This window comes from Morone saxatilis, unplaced genomic scaffold (genome assembly GCF_004916995.1).
Source record: "Morone saxatilis isolate NCDOM2014 unplaced genomic scaffold, NCSU_SB_2.0 Contig24, whole genome shotgun sequence".
Lineage (NCBI taxonomy): Eukaryota > Metazoa > Chordata > Actinopteri > Moronidae > Morone > Morone saxatilis.
In genome coordinates this window covers 2,390,773-2,414,990 of record NW_023339807.1, presented here as the reverse complement: position 1 = coordinate 2,414,990, position 24,218 = coordinate 2,390,773, and the positions used below count along the sequence as shown (strand labels likewise).

Sequence of the window (24,218 nt, the reverse complement as noted above, 5' to 3'; positions counted from 1 at the left end):
TGGCAGGAGGAGCCGGGGATTGAACCAACAATCCCGCTCTGCCTCTGAGCCACAGCCGCCCAGATTCAGATCAGATTTTCAGTTAGCAAAGAGAAACTTTCCACTTTCAGCAGATTCTTCTACAGTCAAATTCTGCACAGACATCATTCAAACATCACACTGTAGGAACAAGAAGAAACACTGGTTTCTGACTACAGGGGGAGTTAAATATGCATCAGGATCTGATCATTTTATACTATTCTCGTAAGCCACATGTTGATGCCTGAGTTTGCTTACTCTCCTCATATTTTTGTGGGTTTTCTTTCTCTGAAAATCTGCCACTGCTCTACAACCAACATGCCCAGACAATCAGAGGGGGCCTGTGGATGACTGTCAAGGGCAGATCTAATTTCATACCAAGAATAACATACACTGTATACAGGGGTGAACCAAGGAAACAGGGACAGAATGAAGACTTTGAGATCCCTGTTGAGGAGAGCTGGCCAACTGTTCAATGCAGCGTTGCACCTTCCAGCTTGGATGAGCAGGATCATAACAGGATGAGTGAGTCTTCTGCAGACAGGGGTGGGCAGGATGAGTTATGAGGGAGGAGGAGAGGTTGTGGCAGTTCTGCAGGGGTGACGTAGGGGGAATGAGGGGGCATGTGAGAGGATCTCAATCTGGCCCACAGAGCTGAAGTCGGCTTGCATTATTGATGGAAAGGCTCAGCAGCCTTTGAAGTGAAAAGAGCGAGTGCTCAGTGGAAGGCTGGTTTGGGGATGGGTGTGAATGTCAAAGTCTTTATGAGGACATCAGAGGTGGGGGGAGTTGTAACAGTACTGCTGGGGGTGTAGGAAACATCACTACACATATCCTGACAGCAGCCATCAAACCAGTTCACTTAGAGAGTGACGTACTGTTAGATTAGGTGGTGCTATGTTTTTGGTTGTTTCACTATGATTTGAAATAACAATATGATGATAAGCATAAACAGCTGAGTCAGTCAGCTGACCTCAATCCACTTGCTCATGTGTATCACCTGCTAAAGACCAGACTGAAGGTAAAATCCCCCAAAACATGCAAGAAGTGAAGATGTCTGCAGTCCTGGCCCCTGGCTCAGTTTTCAAAGCTGTTCCAAAACTAAATGACTTAATGACTAAATTAATTCTTTAACTATTTTAATTCAAAATGTGTTTGAAAACATGTATTCCTATTTTTAACAACTTTATCTAGAGGAGCAACATACTTTCTAATATTTTCTCCACCATTGCTATTGCTTTTCTTTCTTTCTGTTCACTGCAGAAATGTATGAAGATATTGTTACTGTAGCTTCACTTTTTTTTATTCTTTCCAACATTACAGTGCAGCTGTAGCTTATTGCACTTCCGGCGCTTAAACTTACAAGTAACCTATCTACAGTAATGGTCTCAAGTCATAACACACACTTTGTGTGAAAATTAATGTTTTAATTAAAAGAATTGCTTATCTTACTGCATTTCAAACACTTTGGTATACGTTGCTCATTTCATATTACTACTGGAACACAATCTAATGGCTTTTTGATTTTTGAGTTAAATTAAAGGTATATATTCAAGATCACTGAGTAAATGACCATTTCATATGCTAAGTAGTTATTGTCTGACAGCATCATTTTATCATGACAATGAGCATTTTACTGTATTCTAAAAGGCAAACAACAATTCGAGGATGGAGTTACACAGTGTTGTGATGCTCTGATGATGATGGATAACTGGACAGAGTGGTTTTTATTTTGCAAACAGTACTATATGAGATTTGAACCAAACATCAGGAGTAGCACATGGAAACTGTGGTGTGGTTTAAGCACAAACACTGTTACTTGTTCAATTACATTCTGTCCCTTGATATTGGACGACTATATATAAAAAGAGACACGTGATGTGAAGGTGAGCACCCAGAAATGAAATTAAAGAGTCAGCACTTGCACTGAACATAATGTGTTGGAGTAGAGCCAACACAACAAAACAGTGTCATACTACTTTCTGACTGCACCATATCTTCCCTTGTTTTGACCAGCAACCAGCCTTGTGCTAATAACTACCATTTCTAAAATCTTGACAGAAAAATGCAGTGATGGATGAACTTAAAGAAGCTGGAACACAATAGCACAGTATACAATCCCCCAGGGTTTTGTCACAAACATGTAAGTAGTTAGTTATAATGTCACAGCTATCATGCCTGTTAATATCGGACTAGCTATCTGACTAAGCAGTGCTGTGTTTGTGAACTAAACTACATATTATCCCACATCAGATCCTAATGGCTATAATTATATCCCTTCAAACAGGGCTTTAATTAAAACATATTTTTCACAGTTTTCATGACTCAAACACCCATCTGGAGATGCAGAGGAGGGTGCTCCACAGGTAGAGAGTCCCCAGAATGAGACCACTCCTCCATATTTTTCTTTTTCAATAAACGTTAAAGTGGGCAGAAGGTAACAAACAATTTACCTTGTGTATACAGAATGCCAGTGGGGCTACGATGATGATGTGTGTAAAGCTTAAAGGTGGTATATGGGTGATTAGATTTTTGGTTGGTACACAAGTTATACATTAAATGCATTGTTTGACATTAACAACTCATCTCAGAAACGTTTGATTCTTCCTAAGTCCCACCCCTTTTTGCTCTGTGCTCCAATAACAGTTAAACAAGCCTCGGTCAGAACTTTATCCTTTTTTTAGATATTATACGTGCTAGGTTCATCTACGTTGAAAACCACATTTTAAAGATGGTTTAAGGATAAAAGTGACATGTAGTCACCTGTACTGTTTCAGTGTTCCTGACTATTGTTATAAGACAAATTGTGAATCTACCCTATGTCCTCCTTACAAGCGTTTGTGGCTCTATAGCAGCTTTGGTTCTGACAGTCAGGAGTCATGATTCACTCTGCTGCTAGATGTTTTCAACAGTGAATTGTTAAAAGGTTTCTCCTTTCTCCAGAACCTACATGGAAAAGTCCCTTTTGCAAGCACAGTAAATTCCAGACCGGGCACAGACAGAGACATATGGTCATATGAAACAGCATGTTGAAAGAGAAGACATCCATTAGGGAGGGCAGAGCTGGGTCTGTTCATCTTACAGAGTGTGTATGTGTATGGATAGACAGAGAGAGAGAGTTCTGCCACAGAGGAATTCTTGTGGGGTCACAGGTCATGACCCTGAGCTCTGCACATTCTGCTGGACATACATACTCTGACCCCCCCATCAGCTCAGTTACAGACCACCCAGCCAACCAGACACAAACAGTACATCTGACCTTCACACAGGAGCCCCTAATTACATTTATGTTGCCAGAGAGAGAATGAAGAGATGAGAGAGATCTGGGTAGTCAGCAGGTCAGACACACTCATCACAGTCAGCAAGACTCAGAACAAACAGTGTAATACACATTATTTCCAATCCTTCAGAGAGAGTCAACTTTGTTAAAACAGAGAATGACAATCCTGTGGCCCGCCATAATTAGGAGAACATCTAACATCTATCTGTTTTTGGTTTGGTTTGTCAAATTAAAAACCCTGTTCCCCTAAATGTCAGTAATTTAAATGACCTAAAAATAACATTTCATGTTCAAGGGGCATTCAGGGATTTAGTATTCCATTTCCATAAACAGATTTAAAAAATGTTAAAAATTAATGCAGCAGAAGCCCAGAGCCACACCGCAGTTACAGGCCCTTGAGTGATAAAAACTGTTCATGTCAGCCTTATAGCATCCTTCGTTACCCCCTGACAAGTAAAAGCCTGCATCTTTCAAACTTCACACCCCAGTCTGAAATGTAGGTTTTCTGTGAAAGAAAAGTTTTAGTCTTCAGTCTTAAGTTGTGATGACCCTGATGACAACAGTTAGTTAGTTAGTTATTTCCTCCTCCAGAGCCGCAGAAGTGCTGAGTAGCACTAACTCAGAGAACTCAGAGCAATCTGAGCCAGAAGCTTTTATAAGCTGAATTTTTAAGTTTTAAGCCACATTTGTACCATCCACTGTTTAGATCTTGGTGCTTTTCAACTCCAGATAAACCGGATGAAGGATTTTAGTCATCAGACGTCTTGATCTTAACTAATCAGAGAAACAAGCTAAGCTAACGTTAGCAGCTCAGCTCGCAGCCCCTCTGGGACGTCCTCTGTCTGCCCAACAGCGAGGGAGAAGGTGGAACTGCTTTATTCAGTGTTTTAACTGGTTTTAATCAGCGGGTCCACATCTGGTCGTTGGAGAGGAGGAGACCTCTGTGGATAATTGGGCTCCTGGCAGAAACCTCCTGAACGATGAACACTGAAGGTATTATTATTTCGATGTGAGAGGCTGCCTAGTGGCAAAAATGACATACTGTACTTTTGAAGTGTTGCAAATCTCAGCACCTTTGGGTAGGTCCAGGTTTGTAAGTTGCATTTGTTCCCTCAGAGATCAATCCCTTAATCCAAACATAAGTACCAGGACTGACCCCAGTCGCAGCTGTATCCCACCCCTCATCCTCATCCACATTCCTGCCTCTTCTCTGTCTTTGTCCTAGCACTGACCCCAGCCAACATCTCCCTCTCTGCTCTGGAAATCCCAAACCCACCCATAGCTGCTCTCCAACCCCCTCCCAGCCAAGCAGATTGGGGTCACCTCCAGGCAGGGGTCAAACGGATCAGAACCAAAGCCAAGTGGATCAGCTGTCTCCCACTGCGACCTGGTGGAATGTGTTCAGTAAGCCCCGTCTATCCTGTCTGGGTTTCAGCAGATGGACGCTCATGTCTCTGACACAGCGGCTGTTGGTGAAATGGCATTATTTATCTCCCCAGCAGCCCTTGCTCTCTCCTGAGGGAAGATCAGCTCAAATGTGCACTGGCTTACTCTTCATAGCAGGAATACTCTCTAAATAAACAGGCTCTCTGTGGAGAGAAAATGGGTATTTGCACCATGTAGGACCCTTCTGCTGCTGTAATGAACCCTTTCAGAGTGGTTCTGGTTATGCTGTAAGAGGGCTCTTTCACAAGGCTCCTTATACAGTAGCATCACAATTTTTTTTAGCAGCATATACATACATCTGTGCAGAAACTTATTGTTTGTTAAAGACCATTTAATGGGTATGTCTGGTGAAAGTCTATTTTCCAGCTTGTCAATTTCATGAAAAGATCCAACAAATGAATGTATCTACTAACAGGTATTATGAGTGTACCCAAGCCTTGTATAGCTTCTTCCTCTGTGCCATAGAGCTCCATTGTTGTCCAAAAACTATTGAAAGCAAAGATTTATGCAATATATCACTTTATTTAGCAAGCTTTCGGTCTATCTGACTTTGATCACAGTATACATGGTATGCCTTGATGAGTGTATAGTATGCTCTGAAAGCTTGCTAAATAAAGTAAAGTGTAGTAAAATAAAAAATATATATAAAAATAAAAAAAGTTAAATATAAAATAAGTAAAGTAAAGTAAGGTAAAGTCTTACCAATTTTCTAATGAGCAAGAACAAAAGCCATAGCACATGGTATATTCATATAACCACATTAGGGATGCAAATAACAATTATTTTTATTATCGATTAATCTGTTCATCATTTTGTTGAATCAATTAGTTGTCAGAACTTATTGAAAAATGTTGATCAATGTTTCCCAAAGCCAAAAGGTGACATCCTCAAATGTCTTGTTTTTGTCAACAACTCAAGATATTCAGTGTACTCATAGAGGACGAAAGAAAGCAGAAAATATTCACATCTGAGAAACTTGAAATCAGAGAATTTGGAATTTTTTTCTTAAAAAAAGACTCAAGACAATGAATCGATTATCAAAATAGTTGGCAATTAATTTAATAGTTGACAACGAATCGATTAATCAACTAATCGTATGAGATGTTAAACATAACATGCTCAAAATGACAATGTTAACATGCTGGTAATGTTTATTACAGTCACAATCTTAGTTTAGCTTGTTGGAATGCTTACATTTGCTAATTTGTTCTAACCCTCAAGGACAGTTGAGGCTGATGGAAATGTCAATAATGCAAGTATGAGAAACTATTGGAAACATTACAATTTTTGAGCAAGTGATGGCACTATGTGAAAAGTCAGAGAATTAAGTCAATTTATTACAATTCATCCTGAGGGGAATATGTGTCTACATCATTTCATGGAAATCCATTCAACAGTTGATTCAGTCTGGACTAAAGTGGTGGACAATCAAAGCTGACATCCTTGGAGCCATGCCATGAGTGTCTTCAGAATTGACCTTTAAGCTCATTTAAACCTACTAGGGGTAGGCACTGCCAGTATAAACACCATTATACTAATGCAAGTATGCACATGGACAGAGGAAGCATTATCCCAGTGTAATATATGGAGTACTCCCATTTTAGTAACAGTATTGAAGGCAAAGACAGGGCAAATGTGTTTGATAATACATGCCAAAGATAGTGGACGTGCAGTTTATTCTGACTGTTCCACTGTTGGGTCATTTTTAAAATGCTCTGTACTCCAGGCAACTTAGCTTCCTGCTTAACTTTTCTAGTGGCCAGGTTTTCCTTTTTGTTTATGTTCTACTGAAATTATCAGAAAAAGAATGACAGAGATAACCACAAGGGTATATGCTGTTTGATAACGTTATGTCAGAAAGCTGCCGTCTAAGGTAGCCTATATACAAGGGATGGGACAATATATAATTGTATCGAAGATTGCGATAAAAAAACGCAAGTATATCATGGTGAATATTCATTATCGGGACAATTGTGAATTGGGATAATTGTGAATTAAAACACAGAATACAACAACTTGAAAAAGCTGTCTAGCAAACCCTGTCTCCTAGAAATTACGTTTGTATTTTACTAAATTGTTTTCATAATTATGTTGTGGTGTACGTAATACCTGCCAGGATTATGTTCACAGAAAATGGTTTTTGAAACACTATGTATGTTATTGGGCTGGATGCCAGGTGTACACAGTGCAGGACTGTCATACCCGGGTCTGGAGTTCACATCCAGACTCCTGAACAAATCACGTTTAGAGAATGGTTGTCATTTTATTTACATTAGTACATTAGTAGAAATTCTTACGTATCAAGTCACTGCTGATTTTTAAGTAATAGTCAATACGAGTAAAAAGAATTGCAAGATTCCCTGTTTTGGCAAAAAACAAACAATGAAATACGTCGTGAGTGAACATGTGACTGATACATTTTTTGACAGTTACATTAATTACATTTCCTTATGTTAATAGAAAATGTAATTTGCTCTGCATTATGTTTCCATCAAAATGCATTTGTTGTTGCAAATTAGTTATATATATATATAAACGTAAACGTTCTAGGGGACAGGGCTGGTCTAACTCCCTAATGTACAGTACTACATTGATTTCCTGATTTATTTTACATCGCCACAAGGGGGTCCTCGTAAATTTCTAGTAATTACAAAATCCTAAGCCTGTCAACATGGCTGAAGGATGGGTTTGTCCACTGTATACTCCATAAAAATGTGATGTGTGGACAACAGGGAGATGAGGTTCCTATCTGAGATGCTATAAATATATTTGCAAAAAAAAAAGGAACAGTGATGTTTTAACCAATTTGATAATAAATAACACTGTGATTTACATTTTATTTGTCTTTTTCATCCCATAGTATGCTACATACACTACATTGGAAGGAAACTGTGACATTGTAATATGGAGGCAGCATCTAAAGACTTAATCAGACCCTCCACTACATGGCAACAGAAATATTAATGAAACGTCTTAATGCCCTAATCTGATTAATGACCATAGTCACATTATTATGATCAGGTAAACTTAGCCAATGTGTGGGTGTAAATAACAAGTCTTATGTGCAGAAACATAAACTATCATATTGTCCATGGCTGTCAGATTGGTAGTGCTCATATTTCAGCACAAACAGCTATTTCAGTCACACTAATATGAGAAGGCAGCTCGTTGTCTTTTAAGCAAAAACAGAAACACAAACTTGTACGGCAATGTGCTCACCTCTGCCTGACAGGCCATTTCCTGCAGATAGACCTGTCCATATTCATACAGTCCTTCCAGTGGACGTAATCTTTTGCGTGGTGACAGCTAGTTAACCAGCTCGCCTGAGCCTGGCCTCATCCACCACGACTTTAATTCACACAGACATTCTCAGAGAGAGTGTGTGTGTGTGTGTGTGTAAGAGAGATACAAAGCCACGTTAACACCTTTCTAAAGAAAACCACAGGCCAGAACATGCAGGCTGGATAACCGCAGATATTTCATTACTAAAGACACCAGCATGCATCTGACACAGACACCTTGAATAAATAAAAGCATGTATTTATGCCTTGCTCACCCGGACGTGCACAGAAGGAACGGTGATAAGCCCAGGATGTGGCATAGTCTTACTGCTGTCAGGGATAATAACACTGTGAACGTGTGGTATCAGAGGGAAATTGGACGAGGAGAAAAAAAACATCTGGTTTAACAAGTACAGAAAAGCCATTTGCGGATTTATTTATTTATCTATTTGCCACAGGAGCCTAATTCAACATTTAATTGTTAATGGCCTCATTAGTGATTAGCAGAGGCTTGTGAAGAAAAGTGTTAAGAGACTTTAAGGACTGTATGTTGGGGTAAATGGGTTTGTATCCATCAGAATAAAAACTCCACAAAACAGGGGAAGGGACCATTTGTGCACAAATGCTCAGAAATTCACCTTGGGTGTCTAACAGGACTGGACAATCATCAGGGGGCTAATGTCTGAGCAGAGTTGTAATTAACACTGGGGAAGTGGAAGAAAAATTGCACATCTGCTCTGTTCAGGATTGAAATCACCAAATGGTACGTTGCAGTATTCCACTGTAATTCCAGGTGCCACTTTCACGTAATTTTTGGACGTGCATGGGTTTGTGTTTGCAAGATTAGATATTCATCCGGTTACACTTTTCAAATTAAAGATTGTGATGTTGCAGTTTGTTTAGCTTTAGGCACAGGTAGGTTTAGTAAAAGACCATAAATTACACTGTGCACCTGACGTAACTTAAGTACATGAATATAACGTATGTAACGTACCTAAAATAAATTGTTTACTTTCCATGTGGGACATAAACAGCGGTCTCATGAGTTAAATTCCTGTTTTTGTTTGCAATCCATCCAACCCACCACCTCCGTATGCAGACTTTCTCACTCTTCATACTATAATTTACTATTTACTTTACCAAGTTCACAGTCGGAAATTTCAACTGGAATGCCGCGGGATTGGATTTCCAACTAGGAAAGTTGGAGAACCTCACCAACCCCAACCTTAAAATCCCAGATGGCTCCTCCGCTAGTCAACTAAGTGAAAGTTGTAGTAATATTCTGTCATTATCAACAGGTATTGCTAACAATGGCTAATGGCTAACCTGGCTAGAGCTTGGTTTTCCTACTTGTTGTACTGGAATGTGGTCGACTCGGGTGTGCTGTCATTCCCAGCTCGGACTCTGGACTACCGAATTAAATGGAATGCACCAATAATCACTAAAATACTTTAATTTGTTGGCCATAAAGACAGAGTAACAAATAAACTAAATGATGTGTTTCATATTTTTGCATGTTTGCATTTCTTAAAGCGACTACTCTGCTGTCCTTTGACACTTTAATTGAGCAACAATTAAAGTGCCAATTTCAGAGTATGGAGAATGGTTCTACAGACAGCTTAAAAAACAGCTTAATTTAAAAGACAGTTCCAGTTTACTACAACTTAGATCTTATTTTTGTAATTTTTCTATTGGTTGTAATATTTCTGAATCTGGGAACACAGTAGTATCTCTAAAGTTAAGTCAGATGGGGCAAGAAACTCCACCAATTTTACACAACAAAGTCTGTTTACAGATCCTGGGGAGTACCGGCTGCATAAAAAGTTGTACAAAGCCTTTAGTGTCTCCAGAGCTGTGTGAAGTCTGATAAATGTTGGTTGGGGCTGAAGACAAAGAAAAAAACCTCTGACTGAACTGTTTGGGATCGAGTTCCATTGTGGGTGACATAGGCACCAGGTTTTGTCAAGGAAAACACAATATCTCTGGTTAACCTGCATCAATTTTGCTCCTTTGCTGAATGCTAAAATCAGTGGAGTTCTGTTGTATTGAAGATCCCCGTCCAGACAATGACAGACTGAGGCACTTTATCATGCTTTGTCCGCTGGAAGGGCACCGAGATGGCACTTAATTGTGTTTTCTCCACTCGAAGGGCAGACTAAGGCACTTTATCATGTTTCATCACATTTCATGGCCTGTGGCTCTGTGCGAAAGTCATTATGTACTGGTACAGAAGATGATACCAAACTTGCAACGCTAGTACTGTTTGCTAATAACTTTCCACAAGAATCCTACACTGAACAGCAGCACATGCAAGAGCCCCTGTTTTCGCCCAAGAATGCTAACGCCCCATTACACTGAAGGTCTGGCTAACAGCAGAAAAACTCCAGGCCACCTTGTGACATTCCAACTCTGCGGACGTTGCGTTCAATGTGCCGACTCAACTCCTGGCAGGGTGCCTCTCAAACAGTGATGGAAGCTGACCTTTCTCTTCCTCTCTTCAAACAACATGGCCTTTAAGATGCTTCTGACTCTACATAATTCATTGATGGTGCCCTTCACATGAGTCTCTGAGGCTGTGCATCCAAACTCTGACCCGTCTGACAGCCCAGACAGACACAAACACACACAAACACACACAAACACACACAGGGCTGCAGAGCAGGCAGGATGGATGGAAATGTCAACATCGGGCTCGATCTGACAGGTGGGCTAGTTTTGTGGATCACACATTGCCTCGCCAAGCCGCAAACCTCCACATTTCCATATTCATCTGTCTCTTTACCTCCAACTGACAGCTGAATATACACTAACACAAAACACAGTATGTGATTTGGATGAGAAATAGCAAAGGCAATGGAATATATTTACAGTGTTGGGTAGAAAACAAAGGTACATTTGAATAAAAATATCAGGGGAAAATAGCTGAGATATCAAAAGTGAAGTTAATGTTATGTTTAAGTTTGGTTCATAGGAACTCCTGATATATATTTATTTATATTGTCTTGCTATATGCTTGAAATGGTTTTATGAATATGCAGCCCTTCAGAGGAGAACTACGGGTGAGTCTTTATTTTTAGCATTTTTATTTTTAAATGCATTTAAAATCAGCATTACAAAAAAACATTTTTACGTGGTTAAAGCATGGGTGTTGGCAAAGCATTGATCTATAAATTACAGATAATTCTTACATTTTTGTCAGAAGCAGCAGTTCATGCACCACTTTGTGCTAGTCACTGCACTCAGGCAATTCAAATAGAGCCCTAAATATTGTGCATAGTGTTTTGATAAGAGTCCATTGCTGGTTGTTTTTTGGGGCGATTTTTGTGATTGAATGAGTAAGAGAAAAAATAGCTGTAGAGCCAGGACATTTTTCAGAAGTATATACAGGTCATATAATTTACCGGTAGACCTTGTATTGATGCATTTAATTTTACTTTTACAGAAAATTCTTCTTCTCACCTATTAGTCTATTAAAAGAAGTAGTGCATCTCTGTGCATGATTTTCAAGAAGAAAAATACATAAGCGATTTACCAGGCTCTTTGTATAGCCTGACTTGTAGACATGTAGACATCATTTGCATATATTAAATTCTCCAGTCAACCTCCATGATGAAAAAGAAGAAGATTTCTGACCAAAATGGAAAGCCTCTGTAGGGAGGCAGTGTGCAGCTGAGCCTCATCGTCAGTCTGGCCAGGGGCAATCCGCCATCCCACTGTTGGGCCTCTCTCGTCCTATCATGGTATGTCTCTGTGACTGAGAGGGGAGCTGGGATCACTGAGGGCCAGAGCCTCATACAGATGTGTGCAGGAAGCCCCATTTTCCCCTTCTGGCAAAAAAGACAATCAATAAGAAGTATTTTTCTTCATCTCCCTCTCCTCCTTCTACGTTTTCACACTTTGCTTGAGACCCCCTGCCTGCGGGGCATCCTCCATCTCTCCTCATCCGAAATCCATCCATTCTCTGTAGCCTTCAGCCCAGAGGCCAAACAGCAGTGAACATGCTTTGTCTCCATACTTGACTTCTTCCCTGGTCGAACCCCTTCATACTCTCATCTCTGTAATTCTCTACATTAATTATTCAAGCCCTTCCAGCCTATGAATATAAATCCATTATGTCTGCCCTGCTACACTCTGCTTCAATTAAGAGATTGGGGATGAAATCATATGGGGGGGATAGCAGATCAAGCGATTAAAGGATTCATGAGACTTCACTTTAAAATATTTATGCTATGCTTGCCAATGCAGAGATACATACAGTACATACAGTATATGCAATTACCTAATGGCTGCTGTACTGTCAACATGGACTCTGGTCCACATGGACTCTGGTCCATGTTGACAGTGACTCAATACAACAAGTTCACACATTTTCAGTTTTACATTTATGCTGCAAAGCCTGTGTTTCATCTCATTTAAAAGCACTCTGTTGACATTCCTGGAAGCACTCCCGAGATGTGCTTTGTGAGATGGAGCAATATCCTGCTGGATGCAGTCCAGTTTGACTCTGGCCACAGACGGATACACCTGGTCAGCAGCAGCACTAGTGCATGCTGTGGCATTGAAATGAGACTTGACTGGTATTAATGAGCCTAATGTGTGCATAGAAAACACACATCATTAGAGTATAAGCCTGTTCCTTTGTTACCAGGTGGGATGGAAGCAATGATTCATTCTGTTTATCCCACATTCTGACCCTGCCATTAGCATGTGGCAACAGAAACCAAGAGTAATGGGACTGGGTTGCACCAGCTATGAGTAAGTTCTCTATTAAGTTAGGGTGTAAACTTGACACTAAATAGTAAACAGACTGTACTTATATAACGCCTTTCTAGTCTTCCAACCACTCAAAGTGCTTTACACTACATGCCATATTCACCGATTCACACAGTGATGACAAACGCTCAATACAAACAAAACCTCATCCATTCGCTCACATTCATACCTCAATGCACAGCATCAGGAGCAATTTGGGGTTTAGTATCTTGCTCAAAGACACTTCGAGATTCAGCAGGAGAACCCCGGGAATCAAACCACCAACCTTCTGGTTAGTGGACCCCTCAGCCACCACCGCCCAACACTAAAGGTTTATTAACTACTAGTCAGCTTGTAACTAAATCAACTTCTAAAATTGGTTGCACCACGATAACCCAAGAATAATGGTCCAGCACAGCGTTGCACCATTAATGTGTAGTAAAGTCGACACCTGTGGATTAATTATTACCTAATAATAGTTAGTTTGTAACTAAATCAGCTACTTGGTTGCACCACAATCACTTATGGAATAACCAGTTTGGACATAAAGTTATAAGTAACTAACTAACTTATTATCCAATCAATGACCAAAGAGAGAGTTCCACTGTTAAGGTTACTGTGCACATTCATTTTATACTAACCTGTACTACTAAATAAAAATTTTAGTTATAACTAGGCTACGCTTGAACCTTTACAAAGCTGCTACAACAGTCAGTGTATGTATTTGTATCACACAGAAAGATATTTAATGTCCTACCTAACACTAGGCGTGTAAGAAAATATTGATACACTTATGTTATGATATTGTATTGCTTCTCAACAACACTGTATCGATTTTTGTTTTTAAACCGCCAACCTCTATATAGCAGTGTTGTAAATGTAAACTGAGGGCTGTGATGTTGGATGTTACAGGGGCTGTGATAAATTAAAATGCAAATCCCACTGTTGTGGTTGCATAAAAATGTCAGCTTTTTTAAAACTCAGATCTTATGTATATGGTGGTGTGTTCTTTATACTATGACAGTTTTCCTAAAATTAGCTTACAGTATTGGAATATATCGAAAAATTGTAACCTCTATATCGTATCGGCAGATACTTGCCAATACACAGCCCTACCTACAGTAAGGCACAGAAATAAGTGAAGCAGCCACCAATTGAATTTTTTTCAGTTGAAGCATTATATGCTGCTGTCATTGCACACAGAGCAACACAAGATAACAACATGGCAGACTATCAAGTTTTACAAAGCGAGTCTTGTCTCAAAAAGACCTAACTGCAAACCTAACTGTAATGGAAACAAGGAGAAGGGTGATGAAAAAGGAGGGCGGACGTTCTCCCTGTTTCTTCATCCAAGTTTCTGCTTGCCCCTGCGAGGCTCTCATCTCTGTTGATGGATGCTAAATTACTTCTGAACCAGATCAGAAGCTGGCACTTCCTCTCCTGCCGTCCAGTGTGATCAACACTTCAGCTGATAGTGCTGTTGGCAGCCATGCAGGAGAGACACTGCGCAATGCGTTAGGATTTTATTACTGAACTATGATTGGGACACATACTTTTTATTTCTTTGACTGTGTTTTCACATTAAAGGGGATCATGTTAGCTGACATTAAAGGTACTAAAACCTAAGTCTTACAGGCAAAACATTCATGTTCACTGAACTGTAGTTTAAGTGGTAAGAAAGGGATTTTAAAGATCCAGTGTGTAAGGAGGATCTATTGTCAGAAATTGAATATAATATTCATAGGTATGTTTTCATTAGTGTATAACCACCTTAAGATAGGAATTGTTGTGTTTTTGTTATCTTAAAATGAGCTGATTTCATCTACAGAGGCAGAAGGTCCTTTTCTACAGAGTCCACCATGTTGAACCACCATGTTTCAGAGCACTGGCTCTAGATTGGGCCTTTCTCTTACATGCTTGGTTGGCGATTTCAGCTGGATACACTTCACCAATAGATGTCACTAAATCATACACTTGTCCTTTAACGGATAACATAAAACAAGATCTACCTTACTAAATAACATAAAAAAAGAGAGTCAACTTGGAAAAGTCTTGATCTAGGTACAGTCCTGATATCAAGTTTGTGCAAGTACATGATGTGTATGAGTGAAATGAATCATGTACAGCAATGTGTCTCAAAGTGAAATACAAAAGAAGTTTCACAAGCATCCCTATCACACATGGGAGGAATTGATTAAGTCTTTAAAGGCAAAACATTTTCATTTTACCTTCTTCCTTCGTACTCAGGGCTGGGTATTGACCCCCAACACTTGATTACTGACGGAAATATATCCATCTAGTATCCAAAAACTGCTGAGTATTGGAAGTTGGCATTAAATGATTTGCCAGGTCAAGATATTTTCTGATTTAAGTTAGATCATAGCATGGTTTTGCTAGCCAGGTACCCTAGATGGATTGTGTTTTGGTCGGACCGGACCTGTCAGTGCAGGCTCACAAACAGATATGTTGTTAAGACTACTTCTGAACATCAGTGAACAAAATCAACATTTAGATCTCCTGATGGCAACGTTCATTAAATGACCAAAAAAGAAAGTAAGATATAAGTACTGAACCTCAGGTATTACTGTATCAATGCTCAGCCATGTTCCTGCTGTTGTTGGACTGAAAGAAAAGCAGATCCAGCTGCACTGATGTAGGCTGCAGGGTAGGAGGTTTTCTAAGATAGTTGCCATCAGAAAATACACTAATACACGTAGGGTGCACACAGACACTGCCGACTCACCAGGAATATCCTCTCCAGCTGATCTTGGATGTCCTTCATCCCGGGAAAGGCAGCCACTCCTTGGATCATCTCAATGAAGATGCAGCCCACTCCCCTTGAAGAGAGAACAACAATACTTGTTTCAACTTCAGAATTGCAAGTTCAGTGGATTGTTTTTATTTTTCATCATCGTCATTTCCAGATTTGCTAATCAAAAAAATAATCATCATTACAATCACAGAAAACAAGTCAAGTGTAATACTGAATGGTTATTTGTGCACATCTAAATCCAGTTTGAACTTGTACTGTTTATGTCCCTAACAAGCCTCAAAGCAAAAGTCATTCTAAAAAAGGCACCGATTTATTTTCTTTCTAAAGGCTGTCAGACTGTGAATGCAGGTTGAAATCAGTAAATCAGTAGATCGGTGCAACCTGTGAGGAGCCATTACACTGAGAAATATCAGGTCCAGTAAAGAGGGAGAGCAAAAGAGGTGTGTGCGTGTGGGTGTGTGTAAACTGTTGCCAGCGCTCATTTGTCAAAGGGTCTGACAGTTTCACTTTCTGGCCCAGTGCACACTCCCTCTCTGAGCCGAAACACCAGCAACGCAATGGGGGAGGGAGAAAGGGAGGAAGGGATTACTAGAAATTCATTCCTCAAAATTTCTACATTCCCTCCATTTTAACATTCCAGAAACCAGCCGTGAATGAAATCCTGTATCATGGGGATCTATCCATCTCCATGACATGGCTGTAACCTCAGCATCCAGTATTTCTACTGGAGCGTACAGAACAGCTCTGTTCTGTGTGTGTGTGTGTGAGTGTGTGTGTGTGTGTGTGGACAAAGGTCAGCTTCCAAACAGTATACACTCATACCATCTCTAGGGTTACAGTCATATGGTTTGTGTGTCTGCTATTTTATGATAATGTTCCTCCCTGACAGTGACAGAGGACTATACAAGAGGTCGGTGGGTGACCTTAATTTAAACCTCTATTAACTGATTTTCTGCAACATGGGGCCAGTGGAAAACCACCACTGTACAAATGATCAGCTTTAAAAGTTGTTATGTTATAGTATGTTGTTTATTTACACATCCACATGGTGAAACATGGTGTTTGTGTCCACCTGATTAATGTAAGTGTAATATCCACTCTCTTTTAGCTCTGTTTCAGTTCAAAACAAAACCAAAAGAGTAAAGTTGTGGTACGTAAAACTAAAATAATAAGATGCAAGATGCAAAAATACATTGTAGAACTTGAAATTGGAGAGTAGGGTGATTATTCTTTCTAGATTTATCACTTTTAACATACAAGTCATATGATCTATTGTTAATATACAAACCTGTCAAACACCTTTTTCAAATTCCAGAGTGTGATGCTATAAATAAAAGATTTGAATTCATAAAATCCAAAGACTGATGTCAGTTTTACTCATATTATATCACTATTTAAGGTGGAACAAGGAACTCCAACCTGGTGGCAGGGATTAAGAATAACCATAACCAATAAGCAACCACCAATCTTTTCGCTGATGGTCGTGTTTGTTTATAAATATATCATAATCAGAAGTAGGCATCGGTATTACATTGAGACTGCTACATAACCAGTTAAAAACTCCTTCTGGTATGTTTAAATAATATATTAGTGCTATAATTGTTCTCTTTCTAATTCCTATTGTTCAGTGCAGTTGCTGGCTCAGACCGCACACAGCCAGTATGGTGTTTTAACACTGCTGTTACTGTAATTACATAGTGTTAGAGGTTCTGTGGCTATAAGATCTCTGTAAATCAGTCAGTCACTGGGGCCAGCTGTGCTGCTTAAGTTTTAGCACACAGTAAATTAGCCTCAGTAAATACAGGCCTGTTTGCTCACAGACAGTTAATGAACCCTTGTGATGGCAGCAGACCTGGCTGGGAGGAAAGCTGCTGCTACCACAATACACTGGTGGGATTCACACAGCAAAACACATCTGTCTAAACAAGTGATTATGTCTCATAGTCATCCTCCAAGACTTCTCATTTAACTCTCACTCACTGATGGTTTTAAAAGGGTTAGACTGATTCATGAAAAAAATAAAGTAAGTAAGGAAGATCAAGTTCATAAAACTCTGTTACTTCTACAGATTGGAAATCTCAAATGGAAATAGTGGCAAAAACTCTTCTCCTGGTGTCAACTCTTATCTTCTCCTCACACAGCTGGAGTCATGTGAAGATGATGCTGCCAGAAGGACTGGAAACCTATCCACTGGGATGCAGAGCCATTTATCCAGCCCAGTTACACGCCAAAGCATGTAATAGACCTGCCAATCCACTTAAGCAATGTTTCTCAAACAGGGTTATGCATACCCCTAGGGATACTTTGGAGTACTGCAGGGGGTATGTGCGATTTTATTATTTTATTTTATTTTATTATTTTAGATTTTAAGATTAATTTAAGAAAAGTCTGTCATGCATGCTTCCTAAAATAATTATACTATAATGAGTGCACTAAAAATGTAAATGCAAGTTCAATAACCTACTTCAAAATTCTTCTTTTCAATGCAATAGTTACTTGCCATAAACTGTCAACCACCCTAAAACCTTTTGATCACTGAAGCTGCCTCCGTACCACCGAGAATGAATTACTAAGATCCTGTACAAGCATGTTTCTCATTAAAGTGTGCAACAAATGCACAAAAGCAATGTACCAAAAAGACGCAGTGTTATTGCATGATCATAAAAGATTGTTAGGCATAGTTTAGTCATAGTGTGCCATTAATTTATTGATTGATTCTAAACATTTAAAATGTAGCATTTAAGTGTTTTTCAGTTACAAGGCTGTGCAGCATTGTACCTCTTTAGAGGATTTTATTTTCTTGGCTTGGATTTTATTTTCTTTCAAAGGGGTCACATTAATGGAAAAGTTTAAGAACCAATGCATTAAGGGATACCATGTCAGTGTCGCATTTTACCTACAATACATGTGAAAAGTACACGTGTACGAAGGTGCAGTACCAGCAGGGGCGATAATGACAGGAGCCAAGGATGAATGAATGAAGTATAAAGAGCAACAGTCCATGTAGGGGTGAGTGGATAGAGAGTTCAAGACTTTCACACGGTAGACTGGGGTTGGTGTCAAATCAATAGTTAATATTGACTTATTTAAATGAACTTAATTGTTCTTTAGGTACATACATAATGTATTAAACTTCTGTCGAGTATGTAACACACTTATTGTGCATAACGTAGCCTACCTAAACACTTTCCCTTGTGAAACCAATAGTCAGCTTGTGTAGTTAACTTGTGTAACATACTTACATCACGTAGTTGACTTATGTCACATAACTAATGTAACTTAACTTACAACCCCAACCGGTCGAGGCAAAGGGCCACCCACCTAGAGCCGGGGTCTGCTCAAGGTTTTCCTTGGCCAAGTAGGTTATTGAACTTGCATTTACATTTTTAGTGTCATCATTTTTTGAAACAAAGAATAAATTATATTATCTCCACAAATTATAACCTCTTTCCCCACTTGGTGCACATTCAAACCCTTGGACATTTGCTCACAGTGTCTTTTCTGTCTCTCTCAACATCCTTGTAGGTCCTTTCAGTTTTGATTATCTGTCAACAGGTACATCGAGGAGCCCTAGGAGAAGTTGGAGATAGTGACATGCTAGTTTTAAAATATAATGTATGTGCTTTTGTTTTTAATGTGCACTTACAGATGAGGCACAAATATGATTCTATTGTGTGTATCCAAAGTCTGATATATCTTAATACTCTTGTATTAAGATGCTTAGAGCTCTACTGTCGGAAATACTCACTAAAACACTAAATGAGGATTATTTTGCTGCTGAAATTGAGTTACATCTACAGTAGGAGCAATGGACAATGGAGTGTAGAGCCATAGACAGGGTAAAGTATTACAAACTGACCAACACAATGTTGGCTTCGATCTTTTCATGGCATTTGTTGACAATGAGAAAAATATAAACACCAGCCTTGCCATTAAAGTTTGAGCTGTTTTGCAGTGCAGCCTACCACAACTGAACATGTATATTAATCTCTGCATGATCACACTTGAGTGATCTCAGCGTTGAGCCTGATTGACAGATGTGTGTGAGAGCTGCAGCTGGGTGAAGGTAAAAATAGAGCAGTTCTTCGCCCGTCTTCCATCACACCCTCCCTCCTCACAGAGAGCAGCCTGTAACCTGTAGGCTGCTGTGATGGATGCTTCTTGTGGCAGGAAGACAGATCAGCACAACCTTTTGGTCCTGCAAGAGATGCTTTTTCATGGAAGACTGCTTCCTAAGTGACCAGGGGTGAGTGTGTGTGTGTGTGTGTTGTGTTGTGTGTGTGTGTGTGTGTTGCAGGGTGACTCTCAGAGGGCTGGAACACCACCCTGTGGATTTGGCCACCTGCAAATACCCTTGAAGCAGACACACTGTCCCTCTGCCTCCCACACTCCAAAACCCCCCAACAGCTCTTTAATTGGATGCTGGAGAATGCAGCTGGGGTTCATGGGATGTCCCTGCAGACTGCCTGTCCAGACAGAAGGGGTCACCAAGGCTTGACAGAGAGTCCAACACCAGTATTGCTGGACGGAAGCTTCATATATAAGGGAGACTAGGTGGAGAATGGCTGGTCTAGAAGGGGAAGCAGATTGCTCCACCTCTGGGGCATACTCATTTTCCATTTCCTGTTCAAGCATTTGCTGCAGTTGTGATCAACTTGAGTTAAAATCTTATCTTCCTAATTGAGGAAAAGACCAGAAGATGAATCAGATACAACTTTATATGTTTCAGCATCTCTTCATCAGAGTCAAATATTATATGATTTATTACTGGTGGTATTTTTTTCAACTGTATCTTTGCTTATTTTGTGTATGCATGCTACACATGAGGCCAATTTCGAACGTCATCAACAATGTAATTTTCTTGAAACGGATAAACCAAAAACTTCCCAAGGTTGTCAAACGTGTCTCGAAGTGCCGCCGATTTCTACAATATGTTATCAACAAGCTATACGGATTGTACCAAAGATGGAAAATAAAACAAACACAAAAAAAGACAATCAACCTCATATTTCGATCTAAAGGTTGTCCAGTTCTCTAGAATGAACTATAGAGCAGCTCCAACCGGCCTATCATTCTTGCAAGGTTACACCATTAAAGTGTCTCACTAAGCTACTATCAAATTTCTTATGAGTTTTTTTTCACGGACACCTTAGTTACAACAACACAGCCTGCCTGACATGTAGACAGTGAAAAGTCTCACTACAGAAACAATCTTGCTTTTCGATTCTTGTCATTTTCTGACAGAAAGTGCTGGTTAGCAGTTAGCTTGATCATTTCTAAGTGAGCTGGCAGATAGTAAAACGTAATTAGAATGTCCAAATTAAAGCATTATGCACATAATATATAGTATATGTATGTTTGATATTGATCACCTCAAAACCTCTAAATCATGACATTAAGGAGTTGGTGCTATGAAAGCAGCCCGTCCTGTCAGTTTGCATCGCTAATGTTGCTAATAATGCAAAAGCAGAAACAGCACAGACTGTTAGCAGTCAACGGTATCATTAGGGGTTGTAAGTAAATATAACATTACTTTTGAATGTCAAAATTCTTTTTAACAATGAATACTGAGTAATGCAATACGCAACTAATGTAAAATCCTGCTACATGTTGATATTCTTATCTACAGAAACCTAGCTAATGATATATTTGGGGAAAACAACTTTTAAATGTAAATTGTAATCGCAATATTGGTCAGAAAAAAATACAATTACACTTTTTCTCCAAAGCATTCAGCCTTTCTTAAAAATATATTACTCTAGCTTAGTGATAATATGATGTTATGATGTATGATGTATGATGTTCTATTCAAAGGCAAGTAAGAGTTCAATCAAATTTTGGTAGTTGTTTCATTCTTATCCGTAGCAGCTCCATCTGTATGTGTGAGAAATGTGAATGTGCTGAATGTGAGTGATTCCGCCTCTCCAGCTCCACACTGTCAGTGGGAGGAGGGAGGCAGAAGGTGAAGGGTGGCCAAGGAGACAGGACACATGAGAGGAACAAACTAAGATACACAACAGAGATTTATCCAGGGAACACACCCTCAGTTTAGGATGAGCTACAGTTAGGTGTGTTTTAATGTGTTTTTGTCTACTTTATGATTTATTTTTAGTTCCTTTTAGTGGGAATACCTGAATAAATCAAGGATAAATTACACAAAAAGTGTCTGGGGGGGATCTTTTGGGGTCAGGGGTTAGGAGTACCCACCACATGTCCAGGCAGGTGGAGTAGTCTGTGGATCCCAGCAGGACATCTGGAGGCCGGTACCACAGGGTCACCACCTCATTGGAGTAGGTATGGCTGGGGACTGATTTGGCCCTGGCCAGGCCTGAGGGGAGAAACACAACAACACTGTCTGAGAAAGCATTATCATTGAATGACCTTCACCGGGGTTCTGAAAACAAAGCAGAAGACAGGAGAGGAGCAGCCAAACACACTGTAGTAGGCACTCTCTGGTTATACACACAACAATGTATAATATGCATTCAGATGAAATTAGATTTTAATATAATAAATCTATATAGATATAAATCTGTGTGAGGAAATTGAGTCATTATAGCATACTGTAAGAATTAGGATACAGCAAGGAAATGCAAAATGCTGCACTGTTCAGAATTCTGATAAATAAAAGAATGAAATGACAAACAGAAGAACATAACAAAACAGAAGAAATTCATAAAATAGTAATGTTTTCGCTGGCAAAACGGTTTATCCACCATGAATGTGCTCAGCAAATTCCAGAGCAATATCTCCATTAGATTATGAAATTTAATAGACAGCCCCCACCCAAGAAAATCACATAAGAATCTTGATATGTATCTTCTGCAATTTTGAATTGATTTTGTTATGTTGTTATTAACATTATGATTTCACATTGCTATGTTGCCTGAACAGAAACAAAACAGAAAAACTGTGTCCACAGTTGAGCAGGGCTTCAAATTCTGACAATGTGGCCCCATCTCAGACAGAATTGCGACAACAATAATTTGGGGGCTGCAAATTAGAAGTATAATGTTGCCATGGAGTCAGTGAGTCAGCTGTGGGCTACAACTTGACTCCTCTGTTGTTAGCCTATATTTTTTCACATTCCGACAAATTAGCACCATTTAAAGTATGCAGAATCAATTGTTAGTAGTTCCGTTTTGCAATGTTCCCATGGATGTACAGACAACTATCACCGGATTACTTTGATACTGAATAAAACATAAACACATGATGATCTAGTGTCTTTTTTTTCTATGATTTCTCAGTGATGCATATTGGAAATAATATATCCCTGGAAAATATAAGTCATTGAATCTAAAAGTATGTGTATCCGGTCTGTGTTTTCCAATTTGACTATGATGTTTTTGACACAAACTGCAACAATCAGGCGCTTAGGGCTTTAAAGTACCTTAATAGCCTTCATGAGTAGTGTGTTACTGCAACTGCTAATCGTGTTGGTAATCAGACTGAAATAAAAATTCTCAAGTATTACACTAAGTATCATAGAGGATGAGGTTAAAAAAATACAATTGCAATGTAGTCTGTAGCATCAAACTAGCGTAAATGCTGGGTGTAATTGGGCATGATCAGGTATATGCTCTGTTGCACCTGTAACCACTGCCTGAAATGGGCCAGGACTCACCGGTACGGAGTACCAGCACTGATTTTTGTCCACATCAGTTTAACTTACTTTGAATTGCGTATTGCCACCTGTGGAATCTGGATTAAAAAATGTTGTTAGGGTTGCATCACGGTGAATTAGGGTACTGGCACCTTTTTTGGTCCAATTCAGGCACTCCCCATAATCACACCCAACAGTGATGTCACACTGTACTGGCACACCTGGAGTACACCTCCACATCATGGCAGCAAAGTGAGAACTTTAACCACTGGAGAATTTCAGCTAGGTTAACTTGCTCATTAAAAGGACATTCATTTTTGTAAGATATCCACGTCCTTGTTAAAACCATGTCATCACTGTATCCAAAAAGTTTCACATTGAAGAACTTTTTATTTTTCCAATTATTTGATGTTTGCCTGACCAAAGATCTTACTGGTTTGGGAAACCATTGCCCTTGTTAAAATTATTGGGGAGTTTGCAATATTGCTTGCAACATTCAACATGCAGGACTCCTACCTGCAGACCTGTCTTTTGACTGACTCCCCGTTGTACATTGAACCGCGACAGGGCCACCTGAGAATTGGCCTTTTCAAATGGAAATCATGATGGAAGACCTTTTCAGTGAGAAACCGTGCGATGTGTATACCACTCAGAGGAACCCAAAGGATCCAAACTGTTTTCTACTGAGTGAATCGGACATCACTGGACGTTTTTACAATACCTAGGGCTACCTAGGGTTGCATGAGTGTCTCCAGGTTGTTAACCTTGTTCTAGTATTAATTTATGTAGGGACACAAACCCGGGTTAGTTAACTATCTGGCGACAGTGCTCCCATGGCAGCTAATGGTAGAGCAGAGTGCAGATGCAGTGAGCTTTAATGAGGCTGATGGCACTACCTCTTTGTCTCTTCCCAAGTGGTCGAGGGCTTAATTAAAGCATTTAGCCTGGTAAAAAAGGAGTTCCTGCCCTGCTGCTTGTCCCCTGTGTGTGGGAGGAAGAAGGGCAGAGGGGAGGATAAATGAGAGGAGGGAGGAGGTATTTAACATTTCCTTGTGTTGGAAC

The 24,218-nt window shown here is 39.7% G+C and overlaps 1 protein-coding gene across 2 annotated transcripts in view; it reads right to left on the bottom strand.

The window, feature by feature from the left end:
• cdk14 (cyclin-dependent kinase 14) overlaps positions 1 to 24,218 on the bottom strand; it is a 202,912-nt gene that overhangs the window by 76,445 nt on the left and 102,249 nt on the right. For both annotated transcript variants that reach the window (XM_035672792.1, XM_035672793.1), the window contains 2 exons: positions 21,758 to 21,878; positions 15,521 to 15,614 (listed from right to left, as the gene is read on the bottom strand). In XM_035672792.1, the coding sequence (XP_035528685.1) occupies positions 15,521 to 15,614; positions 21,758 to 21,878 (215 nt within the window). The remainder of the gene's footprint in view (positions 1 to 15,520; positions 15,615 to 21,757; positions 21,879 to 24,218) is intronic.